Here is a 13,056-nt window from a genome sequence, read left to right as displayed (position 1 = left end):
CGAGGCGGGTGGATTGTTTGAGCTCAGGAGTTCGAGACCAGCCTGAGCAAGAACAAGACCCTGTCTCTACAAAAAAAAATAGAAAGAAATTATACGTACAACTAAAAATATATATAGAAAAAACTAGCCAGGCATGGTGGTGCATGCCTGTAGTCCCAGCTACTTGGGAGGCTGAGGCAGGAGATTGCTTGAGCTCAGGAGTCTGAGGTTGCTGTGAGCTAGGCTGACACCACAGCACTCTAGCCTGGGCAACAGAGTGAGACTCAGTCTCAAAACAAACAAACAAACAAAAAAAAAAACACCACAACATAATGAGAAACCATTTCACACCCACTAGTGAGGCAGAGCAGAAATCCCTCTTAGGGGTCTGCTGGGCCCCCAAGCATGGAAATAAAGGAAAAATCTTGAGTTCCTTTAAGGGAAATTCCAGGTACCTGCTAGCTTTGAAAAGTAAATGAGCAAAACCTGATAAGCAAGACTATAGTAACAACAGTCTCCCAGGCTGAGCCGAGTCACAAGGTGTTTTGGTTCCCTGTAGAAACTAAAAGATAACATCTTAACATATATTCCTGAGTTGTTCTTCAGAAACCCCCACCAAATGGAAAATCTTATCAGGTTGACCTCTGATAGGGGGGAGCTGAGGACACATTCTGGTCACATTCTTTGTTCTAAATTTCTTCCTGAGGGGCCTGGAAGTCACGCCCACAGGAATCAAAGAATCCCTGAATCCACCTATGACCCGTAAGCACCCACTTCAAGATATCCCACTTTTGGGGGCCAAACCAATGTATAACCTCCATGTATTGATTTATGATTTTACCTGAAATTTCTGCTTTCCTGAAATGTACCCCTTCTTTTAAAAATCCTTGCTTGTAAGCCATTGAGGAGTCTTAAGTGTTAGCTGCCTGCGCTCCTTGCTTGGCACCGTGTAATAAATGTCCCTTTTCTCCTGCCGCAAATCTCAGTGTCAGTGTTTGGCTTTACTGTACCAGGTAAGCAGACCTCAGTTCGGTTTGGTAACATGGGGCACTGGTTTGCCCAGTTTAAGAACTACATTTTCTGGCTTTCCTTGCAGCTAGATGAGGCCATGTACATTCTGGCCAACAGAATGTGAGTGGAAGTTAGTGTGCCTTAAAGGAAAGTGGAATCCCTTGCCTTCCCCTCTTTCTTCTTCTTGCTGGCTAGAATGTGGCTATGGTAGAGAAGTATCTTGAATTAATATTTGGCTAAGGGTAACATGTTAAACATGCTGGAGCAACAACAAGATAGAAGGAGCCTAAGCTTTTGACACATGGAGGTACCACCAGCAACCACTACGTAACATGAGGCACATCCTTTTGCAGATTGTGTTCTCAACTGCCACTGTGACTTAGATTCTAAGGAGATATTTCCATCTCACAAATGTACTAATTTTCCTTTAACTAGGAATGGTTGGTAAAAGATATCACTGGGTTTCAGCATCCTCCAGTCCATAGCTTCAGAGATGTAAGATCCAGCAGCGTACAAACAACATACCTGTTGTCCTCTGGGTTTCCCAGCTGTTCACAGTTGCTTTGATGTTTTGGCATCATTTAACACATTGACTTCCACACAAAAAAACCCAGAAACTTTTCCTTGGGGCCACAGTGTTTTGTTACAAAAATAGAGTAAACACTTTGAGTGTAATTTAAAGGTAAACAAATTAGAAAAACAAAATTTGTTGACTTTTATTAATTTAATCCACGTTTTTAGAATTGTCAATATTAATTGTAACAATAAGAATATCAACAAGATTTTATATATGCTTCACGTGGCCCTGGGGGCAAAACTAGAATTAAATACAACTCTCATGGCAGTCAATATGTTAAAACACAAAATGTACTTCTGAAATTTCTTTTACTTATCCTGTATTGGAATATTAAAACCCAAGTCTCTAGCTTCCCATGCCAGACAGCTGCTATCTTATTCTACCATTTGGATTATTAAAAAACAAATTTGTTCTTTAAGAGGATAAGTTATAGGCCGGGCGCGGTGACTCACACCTGTAATCCTGGCACTCTGGGAGGCCGAGGCGGGTGGATTGTTTGAACTCAGGAGTTTGAGACAAGCCTGTGCAAGAGCAAGACCCCCGTCTCTACTAAAAATAGAAAGAAATTATATGGACAACTAAAAATATATATAGAAAAAAATAAGCCGGGCATGGTGGCGCATGCCTGTAGTCCCAGCTACTCGGGAGGCTGAGGCAGGAGGATCGCTTGAGCCCAGGAGTTTGAGGTTGCTGTGAGCTAGGCTAACGCCATGGCACTGTAGCCTGGGCAACAGAGTGAGACTCTGTCTCAAAAAAAAAAAAAAAAGGATAAGTTATAGAAAATTTGGGAAAATCTCTAACTCCCAATATGATTAGTACTATGATATTGTTGTATTTCCTTCTATTCCTTTTTATAAGCATCTTTTGTTTAAACATTGTCTACGTTAAAAATGTTATCTTGGCCGGGCGCGGTGGCTCACGCCTGTAATCCCAGCACTCTGGGAGGCCGAGGCGGGTGGATCGCTCGAGGTCAGGAGTTCAAGACCAGCCTGAGCAAGAGTGAGACCCCCGTCTCTACTAAAAATAGAAAGAAATTATATGGACAACTAAAATATATATATACAAAAAAAAAAAAAAATTAGCCGGGCATGGTGGCGCATGCCTATAGTCCCAGCTACTCGGGAGGCTGAGGCAGTAGGATCGCTTAAGCCCAGGAGTTTGAGGTTGCTGTGAGCTAGACTGACGCCACAGCACTCACTCTAGCCCAGGCAACAGAGTGAGACTCTGTCTCAAAAAAAAAAAAAAAAAAAAAAAAGATTAAAAAAAAATGTTATCTTATAGTCTTTTCATTTATTATATCATAAGCATTTTCCCATGTGATCTAGTATTCATAGCCATCATCCTTTACAGCTATATTATGTCCTATTAAATGAATGTATTATACTAACTGGTCTCCTATTATTTGGTATTCAGGTTTCTCTCTGTAGTGTTATGCTTGGTTGAAAAGTATGTTGATGCAGGACAGCTGGTGAGAACTTAGAGCCTTTCCTTGTTGCTGGCTGGCTATTTGGCACAGCTGTTGGTTTTGTCTGACGTTCTGCTGGCCAACATCCCTGAAGAACATGTAGATTTGCTATGTTTATTTTTGGCTTTTTTCTTCTTTTTTTAAAAAAATTTAAAAAATTTCTCCACTTTTGAGAGAGCTTTTGTTAACTATTAGTGTTATGAGGCAGCACAATACTTATGTTCTAAAATTTAGAGACAATTTTTAGTTGTGTTTAAGTAAAACCAGATTGTTATTACTTTGATTTCAAAAAGGAAAGGAATTTGTTGCTCTGAAAAAGTGGTTGGGAAAACATGTAAACAATAAGCATTGTCTGTAAAGGTCAGGACAGGGATCAGGGGAATGAATACGAAACTGAACCTAGAGTTTTGACAATTCCTTCCTTTTTCTTTCCTAAATCTGTCATTTTCAACCTTGGATGCACATTAGAATCACATGAGGATGCTTTCAGAGAAATATTGATCCACAGGCCCTGTGCCCAGAGGTTTTGATTTAATTCATCTGTGCTGGAGCCCAGGCACGTGCACCCAGAGTAAGGCTCCACTGCCCTGAGAGGCTGTGTACAAATAACATGGAAAAATATTGAGCCTCACTGGCCATTAAACAAATTCAAAATAAAGTGACAATTAAGTAATTTCTGACAATAAGTATACATAAAAATAATAGAATATGTTGAGCAAAAGAAGTTAAACATAAACGGTTATATGCAGTATGATTCCATTTAGATGACATTCTAGGAGAGGCAGGAGTCAGAAAAGTGGCTGCCTGGAGGGAGGTGGGGGAAGCAGGAGGGTGGAACGGGCAGGAGAGGACTTGAAGGGATAATGGAAATGTTCTGTGTCTTGATTGGGGTGGTGGTGATGTGGGCACATACATTTGTCAAAACTCACCCACTTGTACATTAAAAAAATCTTTGCATTTATTATATGCAAATTATACCTCAATTAAAACAGAATATTGGGGTAAATTTCTTTATTTTTGCTTTTTTTTATTTCCTTTTTTTCTGGGCTTTTTTTCAAAGCATGGGGTAAATTTCATCAGAGATCCCTCTCCATCAATAATATTATCCAGCGCTAATGAGGATGTGGTAAAATTGCCACTCTTATTTAATGATGGCATAAAAATTTGGTAGAATACTTCCAAATGTTTGTCAAAACATTTTAAGATCCATAGTTCTAACTCAGGCAAATCAACAAGAAAAAAAAATCAAACAACCCCATTAAATAGTGGGTAAAGGACATGAACAGAAACTTTTCAAAAGAAGATAGACTAATGGCCAACAAACATATGCAAAAATGCTCAACATCTCTAATCATCAGGGAAATGCAAATCAAAACCACAATGAGACATCACTTAACTCCAGTGAGAATAGCCTTTATCAAAAAGTCCCAAAACAACAAATGTTGGTGTGGATGTGAGGAGATAGGAACACTCATACACTGCTGGTGGGACTGCAAACTAGTACAACCTCTTTAGAAAGTAGTATGGCGATACCTTAAAGAACTAAAGTAGAATTAGCATTTGATCCAGCAATCTCACTACTGGGTATTTACCCAAAGGAAAAAAAAGACATTCTATAAAAAAAAACATGTGTACTTGAACATTTATAGCAGCACAATTCACAATTGCAAAGATGTGGAAACAACCCAAGTGCCCATCAATACATGAGTGGATTAATAAAATGTGGTATACGTATACCACATAAACTCAACCATAAAAAAAATGGTGAACTAATACATCTTGTATTATCCTGGATGGAGCTGGAGCCCATTCTCCTAAGTGAAGTATCGTAAGAATGGAAAAACAAACACCACATGTACTGATTGGTACTAATCGAGCAACACTTACGTGCACATATGGAAGTAACATTCATCAGGGATTGGGCAGGGGAGGCGGGGAGAAGGGGTTAGGTAAATTCACACCTAATGGGTACTGTGCATGCTGTCTGGGGGATGGGAGGGCTTGTAGCTTTGACTTGGGTGGTACAAAGGCAATTTATGTGACCAAAGCATTTGTACCCCCATAATATTCTGAAATAAAAAAAATCCATAGTTCTACAAAAATAAATTTTAAAATGAAAAATATATGTACCAAAATGAATTTTTTACAGTGTTATTTTGAATAAAAATATTCAATCATTGGACCAGTGTGAGTAATTCTTAACTAGAATTCTTAACTAGTAATTAGGGTTATGTTGTGAGGGTTAATTCCAGCAGGCCTAGAATTAACCTGAGCTGTTTTGCTAAAGTTCCTGCTTGGCACTGACTGCTGGTCTAGGCATGAAATATACTGGTTAAAATAATGCAGCTTCATAATCACGGGTCTAAGGAGTTTTGTGGCAGTTTCTACCAGCTTGTCAGCATGGTTTACTAATAACAGTGAGAAAGATGATTTGCACCTGGTCTCAGAAAAACCCCATCGAATCTCTGCTCTTGAGGCAGGTTACGTAGCAGGAATATGCTTACATGAACAGCAGAATATAACAAATAAAATCTCAGCTGAGACTCTATTTGGGGCTCCCTGGTTGTGAGGTATTCAATGTACACGTTAGTGGCTCCTGATCTCAGAGAGGAAGTGCATCCTGCTATGGCTCGCACAGAGGGTCGACCTTTGCGGCTCTTGCCTGACTTCTCTGGACGCCTTGCTGCGAGACACCTGTGCACTGGGATGCACATCCTTCCCCTGATGCTGCTGCTGTTTCACGCCCTAGTCCTGAAATAAGCTGTGCATGAATAAGCACTGTAATTTTGGGTCCTGTTAGTCTTCTTTAGCAGTGGAACCCTATTTAAGTGCTGCTATTAGGGCAAAGGCATATCAACCTTATGAAATATTATGTTTTACAAAAATAGCAAATTTGAAGACTATACCAACAAAGTACAAGGCTCATGAGATGATATTAAGAGAAAGAGAATACAAAGTTTTATCTAGGCTATGATAGTAAAATCATAAAATTATGTTTATTGACAAGAGACTAGGAGTGAACATGGGAGGGAGTCTGGCTAAGTTTCCTTTCATTCAAAAATTTGCAATGTGGTTTCATTATTCGTGAAATGAAAAAAAAAATTAACTGCCTAAAGACCAAATTTCATTTTACCTTTGGACAATGTATGTTTACCTGAGATATATATGTGCGTGTGTGTGTGTGTGTGTAGAGAGAGAGAATATAAATATACATGTAACAGATATCATATACAATAAATATATATCATAAGAATCATAATATATAACATATATTATATGTAATACACATATTAGTAATATTCACTTTCATTTCATTTGGCAAGCATTGTGGCACTTTTTAATTTTTTATATTTTTAGAGATGGCATCTTGCTCTGTCACCCAGGCTGGAGTACAGTGGCCCATGATCATAACTCGCTGCAACTTCCAACTCCCAGGCTCAAGCGATCTGTCTCCCTCAGTCTCCCTAGTAGCTCAGACTACAGGTGGATGCCACCACTCCTGACTAATTTTTTAATCTTTTGTAGAGACAGGGTCTCACTATGTTGTCCAGGCTGGTCTCAAACTCCTGGGTTCAAACAATCCACCAGCCTCGGCCTTCCAAAGTGCCGGGATTACAGGCGTAACCCACCATGCCTGGCCTGGCCCTTTTATATACTATAGATCTAGCACTTCATTCTCTCTCTTTCCTCTAATAGCAAGATATATTGTGGAAAGAACACTGTGTAAGTTACCAGAGGACTGAGTTCTAGTCTTAGCCTTTTAGCAGCAGGAACTGAACCATTCACACTCTCTTTACTATGGTTTCTACATTTCTCAATGATATGATGATCAAAGCAAGATAATGAACACCAATGACTCTGAAAAATACTCTTTGCTATAAAGCAGTTAAAATGGTTTTTAAATCACTAATACCATCAACACAGTAGGTGAGTAAGAACAGAAGAGAATAAGAAACTTCAGGAATAGTGCAGAAGATTACAGAGCTAGGAGCAGAGAGGTGGGCCATGGAGAAAGAACAATCAATAAATAAAATGCAATAATCGTACTTACTATGTGCCAGACACTGTCCTAAGTCAGTGTTTTACATACATTCACTCATTTAATTCTCACAACTTTATGAGTTAAGTACTGTTATTTTGCCCGTTTTAAAGATGAGGGATCTTAGGCACAGAGAGGTTATATAACTTCTTCTTACTGAGGACCTACGATATACCAGGGACTGTGGATAGAAAATGAGTAAGACCACGGCTCCGGCCAAGCATGGTGGCTCACGCCTGTAATCCTAGCACTCTGGGAGGCCGAGGAAGGAGGATTGCTTGAGCTCAGAAGTTCAAGACCAGCCAGAGCAAGAGCGAGACCTCATCTCTGCTAAACATAGAAAATTTAGCCAGGCAGCGTGGTATGCGCCTGTACTCCCAGCTACTGGGGAGGCTGAGGCAGGAGGGTCACTTGAGCCCAGGAGTTTGAGGTTGCTGTGAACTAGGCTGATGCCGCAGCACTCTAGCTCGGGCAACAGAGCCAGACTCTGACTCAAAACAAACAAACAAAAAAAAACAACCATGGCCTGTGCCCTTGAAGGCCAGCAACCTGGTGCAGAAGACAGGTAGTGAATCACATTGCTTCAAAACAACATGGCAAGTTCTGAAATAAGTACAGAGGGAAGGTATAAAGAGCTACTAGGACACAAAGAATGAGTGCCTCACCCAGCCCAGGCTGGAGGTGTCGAGAAAGGCTTATTAAATGGGGAGAGGATGATCCAGGCTGAGAAAAGCATGTGAGGGGAAAAAAAGCCTGAAGGTAAGTGAGAAGAGTGTATTTGGGGAAAACCAAGTTAGACACCACAAAAGCTCAATACATGGTAATTCCTTTCTCTCTTGAGAAGAAATTGGGCCCCACGTCTCCCTCGGAAAAGCCCTATGGATAGAACTTCCAGAAACAGGAAGATGATGATGGCCCTCTTGAAAGGTTGCTTCAGTGGGCACCCCACTATTTAGCCCTGGAGCTGGCTCAGCAAGAAATAACTACTTGGCCGGGCGTGGTGGCTCACGCCTGTAATCCTAGCACTCTGGGAGGCCGAGGTGGGCGGATCGTTTGAGCTCAGGAGTTCGAGACCAGCCTGAGCAAGAGCGAGACCCCATCTCTACTAAAAATAGAAAGAAATTATATGGACAGCTAAAAATATATATAGAAAAAATTAGCCGGGCATGGTGGTGCATGCCTGTAGTCCCAGCTACTCGGGAGGCTGAGACAGGAGGATCGCTTGAGCTCAGGAGTTTGAGGTTGCTGTGAGCTAGGCTGACGCCACGGCACTCACTCTAGCCTGGGCAACACAGTGAGACTCTGTCTCAAAAAAAAAAAAAAAAAAAAAAAAAGAAATAACTACTCTACTAGTTTTCTTCCAAAGGGAAATTGTTTTTCTTTACCTTACATGGACATCAAGCTGCTTCAAAAATTGCCCATATTCTTCATGTAGAGCTTCCTTTTCTTGCTGTAACCCAGACAACTTCTCTGACAATTCCTTATTGCTCTGGATATGCTGAAAAACATTTAAAAATAACGAGAATACTCTGTGTTGGCAAAGGTATGATGTTAGGAAATGTAAACCGGCAAAGCCTCTCTGCTGAAAAAAGCTTCTGACTGTAATCACTCCAGCTTCTGAGATCACAGTAGCTTCACGTAATTCCTGTACTTACAGATTTCCTGAAAGCCAGCAGCTATTTTTCTTTACTTTTGCTACCCAAGCCTTCCTAATAATTGTGAAAACCTTGAATTCCCTATATTAAAAAATCTTCCAGCTTGAAGTACATAAAGAGAAAGCTGTCTCCTGGCTTAAGCCTGACAAAGTATTAGCAGTGGCTGCAGTGACTAGAAACTCAAAGTTGGGGATTTGGGATTGGTTATCCGACCTGGTGAGATTGGAAGGTGGTACTTGTCACAAGTACTAGCAATCCGTGTCAAAAGAGTTGATTAAATCATCATGGGTAGTTGCTGGTAATGAAGCGTTTTGGAAGACCACCTGCCTGGTACAAAGAATATTAGAGTGGAAGTGAGAACTACAAGGCTTGTGAGGTGGGCTAGCCACATCTACCACATTGATGAGCTTAGGAGAAAATGTCCAACTTTGGGATTTAATTACTGGAACAAGGCACAGAGAACCAGAGAGCTTCTGTGAATGCCCTAAAAGAACTCTTGTAGCCAGACGGCCAATGTATCCAAAACCAAATCCCAAATATTATGAAGTGGATTGCAGAATTACAGCACTAAGTGATTTCATAGTCTTGCCAGGTCTCCCATGTGAAAAATAGTGATTTGAGAATGCATGGAAACCTGAGAATTGGGAATGAAGACATCTGAGGGACTCCAATGATGTTGAGCTCCCTGGACTTCTGAATTTGACTGAGCCTCTCTTGCCAGCATAAGCAGTCCTTCCTCTGCTGTCTAAGGAGAGTAAGTTTGAAGATTCTGCATTGCTTTCAACTGAGGCAGTTACCATGTAAGGGGAAGCCTATTGTCCTCAAGACCCAACTCTCTACTACCACTTCTCATTGCCTCCAATCCTATAACCACGGTTGGATCCACCTCAGGGAGTGGGGGGTTGAGTGTAGGGATTGACCTAGGGACTGTCACATTGAAAGAATGACAAGATTTTGCCAACTGAAATTGGCAGAATCCCTAGGAATATATGTGAGAATGTATTTGCAGGGAATAATACTTGGGAGGAAGGAATATACAGCGGACCCTTGAACAACATGGTGGTTAGGGGTGCTGACCCCCCATGCAGTTGAAAATCTGCATACAACTTTTGGCTCCCCATAAATGTAACTACTAATAGCTTACTGTTGACTGGAAGCCTTACCAATAATACAAACAGTCTGTTAACACATATTTTGTATGTTATATGTATTGTATACTGTATTCTAACAGTAAAAGTAGAGAAAAAAAATCACAAAATCGTAAGGAAAAGAAAATATATTTGCTGTTCATTAATTGGAAGTGGATCATCATAAAGGTCTTCATCCTCATTGTCTTCACGTTGAGTAGGGTGAGGAAGGAGGAAGAGGAGGGGTTGGTCTTGCTGTCTCAGGGGTGGCAGAGTCAGAAGAAGTGGGGGAGGTGGAAGGGGAGACAGAAGAGGCGGGCACACTTGGTGTAACTTTACGAAAACACATTATAATTTCTGTCTGACTTTTTTGCTTTTTCATTTCTCTAAAAATGTTTCTATATGGTACCAGTCCTTTCATTGTTTGCAATAGTGTCAGGGCCCATATCATATAGAAGGGCCCATGTTGTAAAAGAAGTCAAAAGCAGTCTTGAATAAGAACCTTTCCACCAGATTGTCTAATGTCAATCTGTTTTCTTGCACTGCTTCTTCTATATTTTCTTCCTCATCATCTGGCACTGGTTTGGGAGCACTCATCTCTATCAAGTCTTCTCCTGTTAATTCCTCAGGTGTGGGTCTATTAGCTCTTGAATTTCTCTAAGATGTTTATCTTGAAACTCTTCACCCCCCACCTTTTTTGCTATATCCACAATCTCTGTCATGATTTCCTTGATTGATTCTGTCATAAATCCTGTAAAGTCATGCACAGTATCTGGGCACAGTTCTCTCCAGTAGGAATTTATTGTTTCAGGCTTGATGGCCTTCGTGGCTTTTTCTATAACAATGATGGCACCTTCAATGGTGTAATCCTTCCAGACTTTCATGATGTTCTAACAGTGTTCTCTCCAATATTGTTAACAATTCTCTCCATAGAATATCATGTGTAATGAGCCTTAAATGTCCTATTCACCCCCTGACCTAGAGGCTGAATTAGAGACATTGTGTTTGGGGGCAAGTAGACCAGTGCCTTTGGTGTTGAACTCATGCGGTTCTGGGTGGCCAAGGGCATTGCACAATATCCAAAGAACTTTAAAAGGCAGTCTCTACTGGCAAGGTACTTGTTGACTTCAGGGACAATAGAACCAATCCAGAAAAAGGGTTCTTATTGCCTAGGCCTTCTTCTTATACAACCAAAAGACTGGCAGTTGGTATTTATCTTTTCCCTTCAAGGCTCGGGTCAGTAGCTTTATATTAGATAAGGGCAGTACTGATCATAAATCCACTGCATTTGCACAAAACAATAGAGTTCCAGCCGGGTGCGGTGGCTCACGCCTGTAATCCTAGCACTCTGGGAGGCCGAGGCGGGTGGATCGCTCAAGGTCAGGAGTTCGAGACCAGCCTGAGCAAGAGTGAGACCTCATCTCTACTAAAAAATAGAAAGAAATTAACTGGACAACTAAAAATATATAGAAAAATTAGCCAGGCATGGTGGCGCATGCCTGTAGTCCCAGCTACTTGGGAGGCTGAGGCAGAAGGCTTGCTTGAGCCCAGGAGTTTGAGGTTGCTGTGAGCTAGGCTGACACCATGGCACTCTAGCCTGGGCAACAAAGTGAGACTCTGTCTCAAAAAAAAAAAAAAAAAAAAAAGGGTCAACTGTAATGTTGAATAAGCTGAATTTATTGATATGAATTCACTTATCAGAAATTCAGGATTTAATGTGTTTAGAACATCTAAGAGTGACTTTGCTTGTTGGTTGACTGAAACTTGGACCCGATAGTGACCTATATTAAATGGCGTTAAAGTGCCATACTTCTTTAAGCATACGGGAGAAGGAGGAGTCCAAAGCTTAAGTAGGTAGAAAATTTGGAATGGATTTGTCATGGGTGACCTACTCACCAACATTATAACCATGGAAATCCAAAGGATACTCTCTTCACCAAGGCTTTACCAAATACACTGGTGAGAAAGCACCAGGTTCCTTGAAATGCTCTATAATGCTGAGGATAATGGTGGGAGGTGCCAATGTTGGAATGGCTCCTTGATTTTAATGGAGATGATGGTACTACAGAGTGTCAGAGGTCAAGTGCCAGTGCTTAACCCCCAGACACAAGATGGTCATTGTTACTGTTAATGACAATAGGGCCAGATATAGAATCAAAGGATTTGACTCACAACAACCTGGTTGTAGTTAATTGATCACAATGATTGTAGAACTAAAATAGATGGGCAACTAATTAAAGCCTTCCTTGAGTTACATTTTTAAATAAATAAATAAATAAATAAAACCCTTGGGTCCGGTGAACAGAGGTCCAATTTAAGTGACAAGAATGGAAAGTGATGGCTCTTCTTGCTCAATCCCTAGACCTGAGCCAGTTCATAGACACAGAGTCCTTTGAATGATGGGAATGTTGGTTTTTTTTGTTTTGTTTTGTTTTGTTTTGTTTTCAGGAAAACCCTTGTGATACTGCCACAAGTATGTGACTTTCTCTCAAACCTTCCCCAAAGAGACCTGTGGCCTTTTATCAAGGTCCCTGGGCATTGGAGAAAGGGAATTATATAGACTTTGGGGGGATTATACTACAGTGATTCTGAGTCAACACTAACACTTTGGAACACAAAACAACATTGAGCTTCACAATTCAGAGTGGGAGGCTTAAGGAAATAGGTGAAAATGGAGTTTAAAATCACAGTGTCTTAAAGTGTGTCTGTAGTGATTTGATGGCTCAGTGTACGTTTTACAGTGGGCCTAGTGGGTTTCTGAATCTCCCCAGTGGTTATTTCCCTACTTCTTGAATGTATAGTCAGAGAAGACAATCTGGAATAGCAGATTCTCCACCTTGGCTTTCTGACAGAGAAGTGAGGGCTATTGACGGTAGAAAAGGCCAAGTGCTTGGAGTTGCCTCTTTGGATTTTGGAATCAACATATACCACATTTGCTCCTTTTACCCACTTACCAAGTGATCTTCAAGGTTACAAGTTTTTAGTGGTGCCCAAAGCAGGACATCTTGCTTGCTTCCAAGTTTTCACGATTAATAAAGCTGCTATAAACATCTGTATGCAGATTTTTCAGTAGACATAAGTTTTCAACTCCTTTGGGTAAATATCAAGAAGCAGGATTGCTGTATCACATGGTAAGAGTATCTTTAGTTTTATAGGAAACCACCAAACTGTCTTTCAAAGTGGTGTACCATTTTGCATTCCCA

General features: G+C 40.8%; 1 protein-coding gene across 1 annotated transcript in view; it reads right to left on the bottom strand.

Moving 5' to 3' along the window:
• CCDC30 (coiled-coil domain containing 30) overlaps nt 1-13,056 on the bottom strand; it is a 141,542-nt gene that overhangs the window by 17,022 nt on the left and 111,464 nt on the right. Inside the window, exon 12 of the mRNA XM_069479162.1 lies at nt 8,457-8,569. Coding sequence (XP_069335263.1) covers nt 8,457-8,569 — 113 coding nt within the window. The remainder of the gene's footprint in view (nt 1-8,456; nt 8,570-13,056) is intronic.

The sequence above is a fragment of the Eulemur rufifrons genome, chromosome 8, assembly GCF_041146395.1.
Source record: "Eulemur rufifrons isolate Redbay chromosome 8, OSU_ERuf_1, whole genome shotgun sequence".
NCBI lineage: Eukaryota > Metazoa > Chordata > Mammalia > Primates > Lemuridae > Eulemur > Eulemur rufifrons.
The sequence above is the reverse complement of the archived record's forward strand: the minus strand, read 5'-3'. Positions and strand labels throughout refer to the sequence as shown.